At 44.4% G+C, this 15,068-nt stretch overlaps 1 protein-coding gene across 4 annotated transcripts in view; it reads left to right on the forward strand.

The window, feature by feature from the left end:
• LOC134356830 (protein FAM107B-like) overlaps nt 1-15,068 on the forward strand; it is a 164,126-nt gene that overhangs the window by 98,362 nt on the left and 50,696 nt on the right. Inside the window, exon 1 of one of the 4 annotated variants that reach the window (XM_063068006.1) lies at nt 10,392-10,634. The exons of 2 other annotated variants lie outside the window; for them this stretch is intronic. In XM_063068006.1, coding sequence (XP_062924076.1) covers nt 10,577-10,634 — 58 coding nt within the window. In that variant the 5' untranslated portion in view covers nt 10,392-10,576. Of the gene's footprint in view, nt 1-10,391; nt 10,635-11,036; nt 11,214-15,068 lie in introns of those variants that run through there. One more of the 4 variants, XM_063068007.1, reaches the window with a different exon arrangement.

Genomic DNA, 15,068 nt, shown 5'->3' on the forward strand with positions numbered 1-15,068 from the left:
ATCGGGAGACCGTTTTGCTGAGCACCTACGCTCTGTCCACCAGAAAAAGCGGGATCTCTTGCAGCCACCCATTTCAATTCCACTTCCCATTCCCCTTCCGACAGGTAAATCCATGGATTCCTCTACTGCCGTGATAAGGCCACACTCAGGTTGGAGTTGCAACACCTTATATTCCATCTGGGTAGCCTCCAACATGATGGCATGAACATCAGTTTCTCCTACTTCCAGTAATTGCCCCTCCCCCTTCACCATTACCATTCCCATTTCCCTCTCTCCCCTTGTCTCCTCACCTGCCCATCACCTCCCTCTGGTACTCCTCCCCTTTCCCTTTTTTCCATGGCCTTCTATCCTCTCTTATCAGATTCCCCCTTCTCCAGCCCCTCCCCCACATCCATCACCTGCCTTCTTGTACTTCACCCCCCCCCCCACCCCTCCAACCTTCTTGGCTTCTTCCATTCCTTTCCAGGGTCTCGACTCAAAACATCGAATATTTACTCTTTTCCATAGATGCTGCCTGACCTGCTGAGTTCCACCAGCATTTTGTGTGTGTTGCTTTGGATTTCCAGCATCTGCAGAACTTCTCGATCTTCAACTAACATATCTTCTAAAGAAAAATTAATTTGCATTCCCTGCTGGAAAATTAAGGCTTTTTATGTTGATTCATGCAGTACGTAGTGTGATCACTGTTCTATGCTGGTTCTTTGAAGCACTGGCCAATAGTTCCCTTCTGACTGTAAAAGCTTTTATAGATATGTAAAAAGGAAAAGACTGGTAAAGACAAATGTAGGTCCCCTACAGGCAGAAACAGGTGAATTGATTATGGGGAGCAAGGACATGGCAGACCAATTGAATAATTACTTTGGTTCTGTCTTCACTAAGGAGGACATAAATAATCTTCCAGAAATAGTAGGGGACAGAGGGTCCAGTGAGATGGAGGAACTGAGCGAAATACATGTTAGTAGGGAAGTGGTGTTAGGTAAATTGAAGGGATTGAAGGCAGATAAATCCCCAGGGCCAGATGGTCTGCATCCTAGAGTGCTTAAGGAAGTAGACCAAGAAATAGTGGATGCATTAGTGATAATTTTTCAAAACTCGTTAGATTCTGGACTAGTTCCTGAGGATTGGAGGGTGGCTAATGTAACCCCACTTTTTAAAGAAGGAGGGAGAGAGAAACCGGGGAATTATAGACCGGTTAGCCTAACGTCGGTGGTGGGGAAACTGCTGGAGTCAGTTATCAAAGATGTGATAACAGCACATTTGGAAAGCGGTGAAGTCATCGGACAAAGTCAGCATGGATTTGTGAAAGGAAAATCATGTCTGACGAATCTCATAGAATTTTTTGAGGATGTAACTAGTAGAGTGGATAGGGGAGAACCAGTGGATGTGGTATATTTGGATTGTCAAAAGGCTTTTGACAAGGTCCCACACAGGAGATTAGTGTGCAAACTTAAAGCACACGGTATTGGGGGTAAGGTATTGATGTGGATGGAGAATTGGTTAGCAGACAGGAAGCAAAGAGTGGGAATAAACGGGACCTTTTCAGAATGGCAGGCGGTGACTAGTGGGGTACCGCAAGGCTCAGTGCTGGGACCCCAGTTGTTTACAAAATATATATTAATGACTTGGATTAGGGAATTAAATGCAGCATCTCCAAGTTTGCGGATGACACAAAGCTGGGCGGCAGTGTTAGCTGTGAGGAGGATGCTAAGAGGATGCAGGGTGACTTGGATAGGTTGGGTGAGTGGGCAAATTCATGGCAGATGCAATTTTATGTGGATAAATGTGAAGTTATCCACTTTGGTGGCAAAAATAGGAAAACAGATTATTATCTGAATGGTGGCCGATTAGGAAAAGGGGAGGTGCAACGAGACCTGGGTGTCATTATACACCAGTCATTGAAAGTGGGCATGCAGGTACAGCAGGCGATGAAAAAGGCGAATGGTATGCTGGCATTTATAGAGAGAGAATTCGAGTACAGGAGCAGGGAGGTACTACTGCAGTTGTACAAGGCCTTGGTGAGACCACACCTGGAGTATTGTGTGCAGTTTTGGTCCCCTAATCTGAGGAAAGACATCCTTGCCATAGAGGGAGTACAAAGAAGGTTCACCAGATTGATTTTAAACGCAAACAACAGGAATTCTGCAGATGCTGGAAATTCAAGCAACACACATCAAAGTTGCTGGTGAACGCAGCAGGCCAAGCAGCATCTATAGGAAGAGGCACAGTCGACGTTTCAGGCCGAGACCCTTCGTCAGGACGAAGGGTCTCGGCCTGAAACATCGACTGCGCCTCTTCCTATAGATGCTGCTTGGCCTGCTGCGTTCACCAGCAACTTTGATGTGTGTCACCAGATTGATTCCTGGGATGGCAGGACTTTCATATGAAGAAAGACCGGATGAACTGGGCTTGTACTCGTTTGAATTTAGAATATTGAGGGGGGATCTGATTGAAAGGTATAAAATCCTAAAGGGATTGGACAGGCTAGATGCAGGAAGATTGTTCCCGATGTTGGGGAAGTCCAGAACGAGGGGTCACAGTTTGAGGATAAAGGGGAAGCCTTTTAGGACCGAGATTAGGAAAAACTTCACAGAGTGGTGAATCTGTGGAATTCTCTGCCACAGGAAACTGTTGAGGCCAGTTCATTGGCTATATTTAAGAGGGAGTTGGATATGGCCCTTGTGGCTACGGGGGTCAGGGGGTATGGAGGGAAGGCTGGGGCGGGGTTCTGAGTTGGATGATCAGCCATGATCATAATAAATGGCGGTGCAGGCTCGAAGGGCCGAATGGCCTACTCCTGCACCTATTTGCTATGTTTCTATGTTTCTTCAGGTCATTCCTTTCAATCCTACAACTAGTTCCCGTTCACGTATACAGTATTCCTCTTAAATGTTAATTTTGAAAATGGAGGGTGTGTGTACTCCAACAGCAGAGAGTCTTCTAAGTTTGCTCACTGTTACCGTAGGAACCAGGTCAGATGAGTTGAAGGATGGTCAATCCCAATCATTTCGATTGTGCTGTCAGTCTGTAGGGTCAGATCTAAGGGGCAAAGTGAAGCACATTTTTTAAACTGAATTAGTTAAATGCTTTTAATTATTTCAGATTATTCAAATACTGTAATTGTTTTTTTCAGTTTTAGAAACCCTCGATTACGATTTTTGTAATAAATGACAGCAATTTTAATAGTTCAAATTGTTTTTGAAGATCAGGAATGTTTGACTACTTTATAAATCGCTCACAAATTTTGACAGAGACAAAGTTCTGGCCCCTGTTTCACAGTTCATCAAAGCCTGTCAGGAATGTTCTGGAAGTGGGGCTCCAGCATTACGTCATCTGAAGCTTTGCAGCCTCACCACCCAGGACCAGATGTGGAAGATCAGTCTGCTTGGCTCTTTGCACCCAGATGAAGTGAGTGCAGATGTACGGGGACCATAGGCATCAATTCCAGAGGGTGGCTGGGTCTACCTGAGAAAGGGGGCAGAGAACAAACACTACCCACCCAGCTGAAGGACATGAGTGACCAGCCCTGTGCCATAAAAGGTGAACTAGATAGTGATGTAATTAGATTATAATCAATTCAATGAACTTGTATTAGGAAAGCTCGCCCTAAAAGGTGCTGAAAATCCAGAGCAACACACACAAAATGCTGGAGGAACTCAGCAGGTCAGGCAGCATCTGTGGAAATGAATAAACACTCAATGTTTCGGGCAGAGACCTTACATCAGGGTCTTCATACTGATGAAGGGTCTCGGCCTGAAACGTCAACTTGAAATGTGCTGATCAGGGAACGTTGTGTAAACTTTCAGAATAAAGTCAGCCTCCAAAAACACCCCATAGAGGGAGAAAAATAGGCAGAGATCCACTCAGAGGCCACTCTATTACGTACCTCTTGTACCTCATAAAATGGCCACTGGGTGTACGGTAGGTTCGCAGTTTTCTGCACTGTCACCCTCCCACTTCAAGGTTCGATATGATGAACGTTCAGAGAAGCTCATCTGCACGTCACTGTTGTAATGCTTGGTTATTTGAGTTACTGTCGCCTTCCTGTCAGCTTGAAACGGTCTGGCCATTCTCCTCTGACCTCTCTCATTAACAAGACATTTCCCTGCGCCCCCCCCCACCACAGAACTGCTGTTCACTGGCTTTTTATATATTTCACACCTTTTTCTGTAAACTCTCAAGACTCGTGTGTGAAAACCCCAGGAAATCAGCAGTTTCTGACATACTCAAACCACCCTGTCTGGCGCCAACTATCATTCCACAGTCAAAGTCACTTAGAGCACATCTCTTCCCCATTCTGATGTTTGGTCTGAACAACTGAACCTCTTGACCATGTCTGCATGCTTTTATGCATTGCATTGCTGCCACATGATTGGCTGATTTGCACTAATGAACAGGTGTACCTAAAAAAGTGGACACTAACCATATATGGTTGAACATATTTGACCTTATCCCACTCATCTCCAGTGTTGGCCCAATAGCTTCAGCAACATTTTGTGTCTACATGGCTGCCATCAAACTCCAGGCTTCAATTCTGCAAACACCCTGCAAGTTAGCTGTCTTTTTCTGAGGCCCTAGTCCCAGTACCATGCTGGCGGCCTTTGTCAACTCATTCTGTCAAAGTTTGTGCGGTTTTTCAAATGTCTCTGATAATAGGGAACATTTAAAAGTAGTTCAAACTAATTTAAATAATACAGATACTTCCAGAAATTTATTCATTTGTAAATGCTTTAATTAATTGCAAAAATAAGTAAATAGCAAATGTATTAAAAACTTCACTAAACTTATTTTAAAATCAGTAGCCCTAAATGCTGAGCCATGGGAGGCAAGGAAGGCTCAGAAAACTGGAATCTAACCCCCAACAAGAAGGGTTTCAGCCTGAAACATCGACTGTGCTTTTTCCCATAGATGCTGTCTGACCTGCTGAGTTCCCCCAGCATTTTGTGTGTGTTGCTTTGTATTTATATGAATGAATTTATGACCCCAGGGGTTCTCCAAGCACTTTAATAATTACTAAGGCTACGTCCACACTGGACGAGATAATTTTGAAAACTCTGGTTTCGCGTAAAAACAACAGGCATCCACATCAGGTGTTTTTGAAAATACCTCCGTCTACATTAAAACGGGTATTTGGGCAAATCTCCTCCTACTGGACATGTGCAGGACACACCTACAGAATTCACCCGCTTCGACGAGTACGCCCGACTCCGACAGTTTGGACCAAGCAACAGGTGATGGCTGCGACATGTTTGGGGTGGAATCTCGCCATGAAAGACTTGGTGTGCGTTTGTCCAGTTACAGACTAGAAAAACTTAAAAGGAAATTGCCAAACGATGGACAGCTGTTGGCTCTCACGCAGGAGGACTTAAAACTACAAAGACAAATATTGGAGCGTATGGAGGCAACCGACAGGGAGTTCACAAACAGTATGACCTGGCTGACGACGAACATTGAAAAACTGACTAACTCTGTTGCAGAGGGATTTGCAATGATGAGGAATATGATGGCTCCCCCCCGCCCAGTATTTTCCACTGCCACAATACTAGCCTCATAGCCACTACAATAGCTACATGTACGGACACACAGACGTACGGTTGGCCCCACCAACATCTTCCCCACTCCCACAGAGGGGTCACCCTGGAAACATTTCCTACAGCCATAGTCTCTTCACCAGTGAAAGGGACGACAGCTACAACTAAATGCAATAAGGCTTGTTACTGGGCAAAAGTGAAATTTGCTGTTACCTCATTTGTTCGCCTTTACTTTTGCCATGTCTTTCTGTATTATTTTACTGTATTTAACATGTGCAATAAAACGAGTTACTGGGCAAAAGTGATTTTATTTTTACCTGAGTAAAAGTGAAACTTACAATTTTCCTTTTTTGGCCTTAACATTTTCACGTCTATGCCAAACATAAGCTACTACTTAAAAATGACATTTTGGAAGTAGTGACAATTGCATCTATTGAATGTTTGCACAAGCAACACATTAAAAAGCACCTTGTTAAATGAATAAAACATGTCTGCATCAGTGTTGTCTTGTATTTCCTACAATGTGACATTAGGCTGCTACACATCTATTGTCAGAGAAGTACTTGCATAAATAGGTAAACCACCTCCATACAAGCAAAGACAGAAAACAGGGCAAAGTGAGTATACTTATTTATTCAGTATTCAGTAAGTTATGGGTCCAAGTATTTGGAGAGTACATTTCTAACTCTTCTGGCTTCAGTCTCATCGCTGTCTGTTCTGAAATTGTTAGGTTGTGTGGGGGGTTGAAATTAACATAGACAAAGTAAACAACAGACGCATGAAGCCGTCCGCCATTGTTGTCGTGGTGTTGGAGGTTGTGTTCAAGAAAACAATGAAATGCCGCGCTGCCGCCACCATCTGTTCCGGCACGTCGTGACAGCGTTTTTAAAAAGAGTCGGTTACCTCGTACACACTACACCGGCCATCAGGCGTTTTCAGATTTATTCACTCTGGAGAGCGTTTTTGAAAAGCTCCGTTTTCGGGGGAGGAAAACGCCGTTTCAGTGTGGACAGAGGGTCAAAATGAAGAGAAAAAGCTTCGATTACGGATTTATCCGGTCTAGTGTGGACGGAGCCTAAGATAGACAGTAGACAATAGGTGCAGGAGTCAGCCATTCATCCCTTCGAGCCAGCACCACCATTCACTGTGATCGTGGCTGATTATCCACAATCAGTACCCTTTTCCTGCCTTCTCCCCATATCCCTTGACTCCGCTATCTAACTCTTTTTTGAAAGAATCCAGAGAATTGGCCCCCACTGCCTTCTGAGGCATAGCATTCCACAGAACCACAACCCTCTGTGTGAAAAAGTTTTTCCTCAACTCCGTTCTAAATGGTCTACCCCTTATTCTTAAACTGTGGCCTCTGGTTCTGGACTCACTCATCAGCGGGAACATGTTTCCTGCCTATAGCGTGTCCAATCCCTCAATAATCTTATATGTTTCAATAAGATCCCCTCTCATCCTTCTAAATTCCAGTGTATACAACCCCAGTCACTTCAATCTTTCAACATATGACAGTCCCGCCATCCTGGGAATTAACCTCGTGAACCTACGCTGCACTCCCTCAATAGCTAGAAGGTCCTTCCTCAAATTTGGAGATTAAAACTGTACACAATACTCCAGGTGTGGTCTCACCAGGGCCCTGTACAACTGCAGAAGGACCACTTTGCTTCTGAAGTGTTTTTAAAAATGCAAACATGAGGAAATCTGCAGATGCTGGAAATTCAAGCAACACACACAAAATGCTGGTGAACGCAGCAGGCCAGCCAACATCTATAGGAAGAGGTACAGTCGCCGTTTCGGGCTGAGACCCTTTGTCAGGACTAACTGAAAGAAGAGATAGTAAGAGATTTGAAAGCAGGAGGGGGAGGGGGAGATCCAAAATGATAGAAGAAGACAGGGAGGGGAGGGATGGAGCTAAGAGCTGGAAAGTTGATTGGTAAAAGGGATACAAGGCTGGAGAAGGGAGAGGATCATGGGATGGGAGGCCTAGGGAGAAAGAGAGGGGGAGCGGAGCGCCAGAGGAAGATGGAGAGCAGGCAAGGAGTTATAGTGAGAGGGACTGAGGCTCTCTACAAGAAGGGTCAGAGCCATCTCTATTTTCTGAGGAGACTGAGGTCCTTTAACATCTGCCGGACGATACTGAGGATGTTCTATGAGTCTGTGGTGGCCAGTGCTATCATGTTTGCTGTTGTGTGCTGGGGCAGCAGGCTGAGGGTAGCAAACACCAACAGAATCAACAAACTCATCCATAAGGCCAGTGATGTTGTGGGGATGAAACTGGACTCTCTGACGGTGGTGTCTGAAAAGAGGATGCTGTCTAAGTTGCATGCCATCTTGGTTAATGTCTCCCATCCACTACATAATGTACTGGGTGGGCACAGGAGTACATTCAGCCAGAGACTCATTCCACCAAGATGCAGCACAGAGCATCATAGGAAGTCATTCCTGCCTGTGGCCATCAAACTTTACAACTCCTCCCTTGGAGGGACAGACACCCTGAGCCAATAGGCTGGTCCTGGACTTACTTCATAATTAACCGGCATAATTTACATACTACTATTTAACTATTTATGGTTCTATTACTATTTATTATTTATGGTGCAACTGTAACGAAAACCAATTTCCCCCGGGATCAATAAAGTATGACTATGACTATATGACAGAGGGAGAAAAAAGAGAGAGGGAGAAAAAGGGGAAAAAATGATAGATAAATAAATAAGGGATGGGGTAAGAAGGGGAGGAGGGGCATTAACGGGAGTTAGAGAAGTCAATGTTCATGCCATCAGGTTGGAGACTAACCAGACGGAATATAAGGCATTGTTCTTCCAACCTGAGTGTGGCTTCATCTTGCCAGTAGAGGAGGCCGTGGATAGACATATCAGAATGGGAATGGGAATGGGACGTGGAATTAAAATGTGTGGCCACTGAGAGATCCTGCTTTCTCTGGCGGGCAGAGTGTAAGTGTTCAGCGAAATGGTCTCCCAGCCTGCGTCGGGTCTCACCAATATATAGAAGGCCACATTGGGAGCACCGGACGCAGTATATCACCCCAGCCGACTCACAGGTGAAGTGATGCCTCACCTGGAAGGACTGTTTGGGGTCCTGAATGGTGGTAAGGGAGGAAGTGTAAGGGCATGTGTAGCACTTGTTCCGCTTACACGGATAAGTGCCAGGAGGGAGATCAGTGGGGAGGGATTGGGGGGACAAATGGACAAGGGAGTCGTGTAGGGAGCGATCCCTGTGGAAAGCAGAAAGAGGGGGTGAGGGAAAGATGTGCTTGGTGGTGGGATCCTGTTGGACGTGGCGGAAGTTACGGAGAATAATATGTTGGACCCGGAGGCTGGTGGGGTGGTAGGTGAGGAGCAGAGGAACCCTATTCCTAGTGGGGTGGCGGGAGGATGGAGTGGAGCAGATGTGCGTGAAATGGGGGAGATGCGTTTGAGAGCAGAGTTGATGGTGGAGGAAGGGAAGCCCCTTTCTTTAAAAAAGGAAGACATCTCCTTCATCCTGGAATGAAAAGCCTCATCCTGAGAACAGATGTGGCGGAGACAGAGGAATTGCGAGAAGGGGATGACATTTTTGCAAGAGACAGTGTGGGAAGAGGAATAGTCCAGGTAGCGTTCTAACCTGAAGTGTTCTAACTGTTGTAATGCAGGAACTATGACTGCCACTCTCTGGGCAGCAAGGTCTCTCAACTAGCAATGTGATAACAAGCAGATAAGACAGTTAGTATTCAATTACCAGCACACGAAAATCTGAGAAAGTTCACATTCCTGCCACTTGTCCTTGATCGCATTCGGCTTGAACTGTGAAACACCAGGTGGAAGCTCTAAGACTGAAACTGAATCTTGGTTTTTACCAGAAAAAGAGGATTCTATTTTAACCGTCAGGGTGCCTGAGTTTTAATCTATTCAACAGGTCAATATAGATTTTTTTTCTTGTGCTTGCTACAGCCAAATAATTGAATGTTGCAATTCAGATAAAGTGTTTGAGAATATAAGTCAATCAAACAGTTGTGAGATAAAATATACTGTTAACCCGGTGAGGCACAAGCGGTCGGCAAGATTCAAACATGTCCTGTCAGTCCTGTACTTGTCATATGATTTCTCTCTACTACTTTCCTGTATTTTTACAGACCTGTGTTTCCTCCCTTTGTACCTTGGCCCTTTTGTTTAAAAATAGCCTCTCTACGGTGCATTTTAACTTCTACTTTGTCTGTCTGTACTCTGCCTCCTTGTCCTTTTATATTCTCTTCTGCTTTTATCCAACAACTTCCGTTGTTTGAAAAATGAGTGTCCCAGAGGAGCAAATAATAGTTGCATAGTGCCTCCTCCACCACTACCTAGAACAAGTTTTGAACTTCCCTTTACTCTTAAGCACTTTCTCCATTGCTCGATGGAGAGGGGTCTGATTCGTCTCCCGGATCTCCAGAGTAAAAGAAGAAAACTATTTCTTCCAAGATGTTGGCAGTGCTCCAGAAAAGACCAAGTCTGGAGGCCAAGTTCTAAAATAGTGCAAGATAACATATTCAGTAATATTCAACTGTCTACAAATACAGCAAATCAAAGGAGATTTTAAAATTGTCAGTTTAAAGTTTAAATTTTTTTTCTCTCTCTTTCAATTCCCTACCTTGAGAGAAATTTGCAAAAAACATGTCTGTTGAAGGCAAACCAAGAGCTTATAGATAATACTGCTTTTTCTCTTAAAGATGAGTGTTTATTTTCACAATACGTATTTTTTCTTAAGTGGAGCAAGTTCTCGCATACGTTACTGCTAGTGTTACGAAATTCTGAAGGGGCAGTTTCCTTTGGGCTGCCCGGTGTTGACAACAAGGGAGGCTGGAACGATGTAGTAATATGAGTCACGTGAGTGATTATTCCAGTTCTGCCTGAACACTTGAAAAGACTTCAGCCTTGCAAAGAGAGCTGAGTGAATCCATGCGAAGAGGGAGGCACAAAGCATGTAGCTTCTCAGGTTAATTGGTTTCAGTAAAGTATGAGAGCAAATTATTCAGCAAGAAAATTCTGCTGAAATCAACCAGGAAAATGTGGAACCAGGCAAGAACTTCAGCAGGCTTGCCCCGGGGAATGTTGATTAATTCAGGTAAGTGCGTAAAAGTATGCATGATTAGATAGGAATATATCTGTCTGCCTTACATACAGTTGTGTCTGGGTTTACTCAATACTACTTTAATTTTCTTCCAGATTCAGTCTTACAGCCAAGTAAATGTTTTTTTAATCCAGTGTTTGAATTTTCAAGCAAGAATCGAACATATACATTTCTTAAGAAATTAACAGGTTTTACTGTACTGTGGAATGTCATTTTATAGTTCAGGTAGCTGTGCAAACATCCAAACCATATCTGATCGTGAAATAAAAATTCAAAGATTTATGAGTTTTATCTCTATATGTGAAAGGGGAAACGTTCTTTCTGCTATCTTATTCAACTTCAGATAAATATTACTTATTTTGTCCTGCTTCCCCTAGAACAGTAGGAGAAGTTTCTGCAGGCAGCAATGTGTGTCAAGGCAACACCTTAGGGTGCTCCAAGACTGAACAGCAAGGCAAACAAGTCCTATCGCTGATTCATGCTTGTGCGAGGGGCATCTTCTGCTGCATTTGTGGGAGAGACTGTATGCGTAAAGCTGCCCTTTCAGTAACCAAGGCAACTTTTGGTTACACAGTGAGTAGTTTTATTGAAAGTTCTACGAATAAGGAAAAGAAATTTGGGTCTTTCTCATTTATGGGAACACAGCTTTCTGTTCTGTACAAAATACCAGTGAGCCATTAATTTTACGCATGTTGAAAGCATTGTACTGCTGCTATGAACACATTGTAAACCCAGTGCCTATGTAGCATTGGGAGAAAAAGCAACTTTAGAAAGTTTAATTTTATGTTACCAGACAACTGAAAAAAACTGAATGAATGCATATTCATGAGCAGAGAAGTGCTTTTTATTTTATTGTAGTAGTGAAGTTCACAAAGTGACCTGATTATTCCCTTTTAGTCTTTCAAAAGGCAAATCTTGACTGTGGTTCGTCGGGGAGGAGTCTTGAATGAAAAGGCAAATTGAACTGGATGAAGCCACATTTATTTTCCCCACTTTGTATTGAGCTACATCAGTTTGGTTAGCAACCATTCTCTCGTAGTTCCAAGTTTTGATAAAAATAGAGTTACTTTTGAGAGGAGAAAGATTTTTCTCAGATATTCATGACATTGCTCAAGGGATCCTTGGCAATGATGGGAATCTATGGCAAAAGCCTACTGGTTGCTATGGTAATCGTTGATATACTTTGAGTTCTTGCAGACTAAAATCCCTTCCAGCTGTTATATATTTGTTATGTCAATTCAGGCAAGGACTGATTTTAATTCGGAAGTTTTTGTTTAAGACTGGCCTGGAATATCCAGCAGGGGTGCAACATGGAGGTTGTTCCCGAAATTTGCATTCATTCTCATGACTATGTGCCAAAGGCAATTTCCATCCTAGTTTCCTGCATGCCATTATTGTGCACCAAACTTAGGAAGAGAAGTAAGTTGGTATGAATGCATGAATTTCCAACCACGTGTCAACACCAGGACAGTCCTCTTCCCTCTCATAGCAGCATTCAATTTCAACCGTTTCTTGTCTCTTCTGAAATCAACGTCCGTTGTTTTGCAGACTCCATAATCTTGACTACTCCAAAGCACTCTTGGTCAGTCTTCTGTTTTCCATTCTCCATTCAATTCCCAGTTGCTCCAAAAACAGAAAATATGAGGATTGAATCCCAGAATAAACTACCCTTTGCTAATCCTGACAGAAAGGGGTTCCCTGGGGCAGGTTATCAAAGGCCTTAAGAGTCTTTAGGAAAGCACTTGGTTAATGAAAGGTAGTAAATGATTGTCCTCTTTTTCTTGCCCATATCCCATAAGTGATCTGTACCACCAAGGTTCGTCCATCATCATCGATGAAGGCCTCGACACCATTAGTACTTTTTTTTACGAGGTCGAGTTGCTAGCTCAACACTCACCCGGCACGGATGGAAAGTGTGCCCAGGAGTGGCTCGACTAGATTCGAACTCGGGAACCTTCGCTCCCAGAGTCCAGCACTGATGTCACTGCACCACCAGCCGGCTTTTGATGGTGTCGAGACTAGCACTTGATTTGGATTTAAGCGAGGGAGAGTTGCGCAGCGTCAGCCTCACTCTCTCTTCCAATTTCCATCTGGATCTGGTGGCAAGACAAGAGTCGAGATGGCTGGGGATGGGACTAGGTGCAGTGGATGACCAGGACGTCTTCTGTGTCTTGTCCTACTCTATACATTCCACAACGCTTGCAGAGACCACCTTCTTGACCGTTGGACCTTCCATTGGTCTCGTCCGCTCAATCTGCCGGAGTCTGTCTTCACATGCTGGGATAGACAACTCCCTATCTCACCGAGGGTTTGAGACCCGTCGGCTACCCTCACCTGGTTTAGCCGGCTTGCCCGGGGTGTGGCCGCTGTCACCTGCAAACAGCTACGGGGAGCCACGGGTGAGAGCTGAGTGCCAGGTGGGGACCAAAGGTGGACAAACCGCCCTGAGAAGAACGTGACATGTTCCCCCACCAGAGATGCTACCCCTCCCTGATGCCCCATACACCCCTAACCAGGTACTTGGGCCCCGTGAACACCTACGTACGCCCACTCATCCAGAGAAGCTAGGCATATTACCAAAGGGGTAGTGAAAACTTATTAGCAATGAAAGAACATTTGCCAGGGGAGTTGGATTGACTGTGTTTCCCTTCTATAGAGCCTGTTCGTACTTGTCAGGCAATTGGCATCTTTCCATGCTGCGACAATACCATGATTTTCACTTAATCCTGCCTTCCGTTTGCTTTTGTAAGGGGCTTCATCAATTCAGAGTTGGTCATTTGAGGCCAATATGGTGCAAGTATGCTTTTTTTAAATTTCAAAAATAAAATCCATTCATAAAAATGTATGCAAGAAATAGAAAACCTAGTACATAGCTTTCTTTACATTCGTGGTTTTCTCATGTATACACATTCATATTGTTAAGTCCATGTACATACAGTGTTATCAAGTTGATGCATTCTGTGTATAAAGGCACCATTGCCATTCATGTGCCTTCTTATAAGTGCTTGAGGGCTATAACACCGTACTCAGTCCCTCAATGACCAGTGACAATGGGACTCAGCCTGCAGTCCTCCCACAAAGTCTTAATTGTATTGGTTGCACCAAGCTTCACATCTTCCCAGAGCATGTTCTCCTGCAGCCTGGTATGTACTAGGCAGTATCATTCCCTATTGGACATCTCATCATACTGAAAGGCCAGTGTAGACTGAAGTGCTTCTTTCAGCAAGCTGATCTTCAGTAGTACTTGCTGTTAGTCTCTGTATGGACAGCTGGTCGATCAGAGAGTCGTCTGCTATGCACCTGTCTGGAATAAGCCTCAGCCAAGAACCCTAGCACTCTTTTCCAGGCCTTCTTTGTAAACGCACGATGTACAGTGAACAAATGGCTCCTCCTCATCACATCTGTCCCAAGAGATGTGTTGGGTTTGACACTCTGACTGTGCAGGAGTGATGTGAGAGGGATCTCTCGCTGGTGCTTGTTGGTGAGTTCTGCGAGGAGACTTTCTACCAAATGGTTTTGATAGTGTGCTGGGGAAAACATTTCCACGGGATCCACTCAAGTGATTTTTTTTTTGGAGGATTAAAGGAGTATGAAGTGTCAGCAAGAGGAAAGAACATTGCAAACCAAGATAATGTCATTGCCAGGTTCTCTTCAAGTGACAACATGATTTTAAAAATTGCAATGGTATCAAAAGTATAGCTGAACTGAAGTCTGCTTTTCCTCAAGGAGAAGCACATCAGCTTCTGTCCTAGAATTGAAGCTGTTTTTAGTATCAGGAGCTGATAGTGGGATCCTTTGTAACTGGTCATAACGTGTGTATGTGCATGTGTTTGTGGGGGTGAGGTGGGTGTCCCCAGTCACCGTGACAATGAAGGCTTGGTGTTCTCCTAAAATCTGCTGTCTGATACCATGGGCAACCTTCTCCAACCCAAATACAGACGGAAATGTGTTGGCGATGAGCCTGTGAGCAGTTGAGTGAGTGCCCCAGTCACGGTCAAGCATCCAGAATGAAGTGGTTGGGATATCTGTGAGTCTGAGTCTGAGAAGGGGGTCTCTTATATAAACAATAGTGGTTCAGGGAACTTAGGGGAGTGACTGGAAGCAGTAAAAAGAATTTTGATGATTTGTGAGACTGCATTTGGTGGAGGTGTGAACAGACAGGAAGAACAATGTTATTTCCTTGTCAGTTCTAGTGAGGTTTATGAACTCTCAGCACGAGACTTATGTCAAAGGTCATGGTGGGGAGGCTTGAGAGTTCCTGAGAACCCAAGAGCAATGCCATCTGGTGCTCAGCTCCTGGTAGGGTCACCCATGGTGGAAAGGTTAAGGGGGGGGGTCCAGACATAGAACGATCCAACCAAGACCTCAACGGTGGAGCTGGTGGAAGATGATGTCACATCATAATGGCAGAGAAGGGTCCCCAGTGGT

This window comes from Mobula hypostoma, chromosome 15 (genome assembly GCF_963921235.1).
Source record: "Mobula hypostoma chromosome 15, sMobHyp1.1, whole genome shotgun sequence".
NCBI classification, from domain to species: Eukaryota; Metazoa; Chordata; class Chondrichthyes; order Myliobatiformes; family Myliobatidae; genus Mobula; species Mobula hypostoma.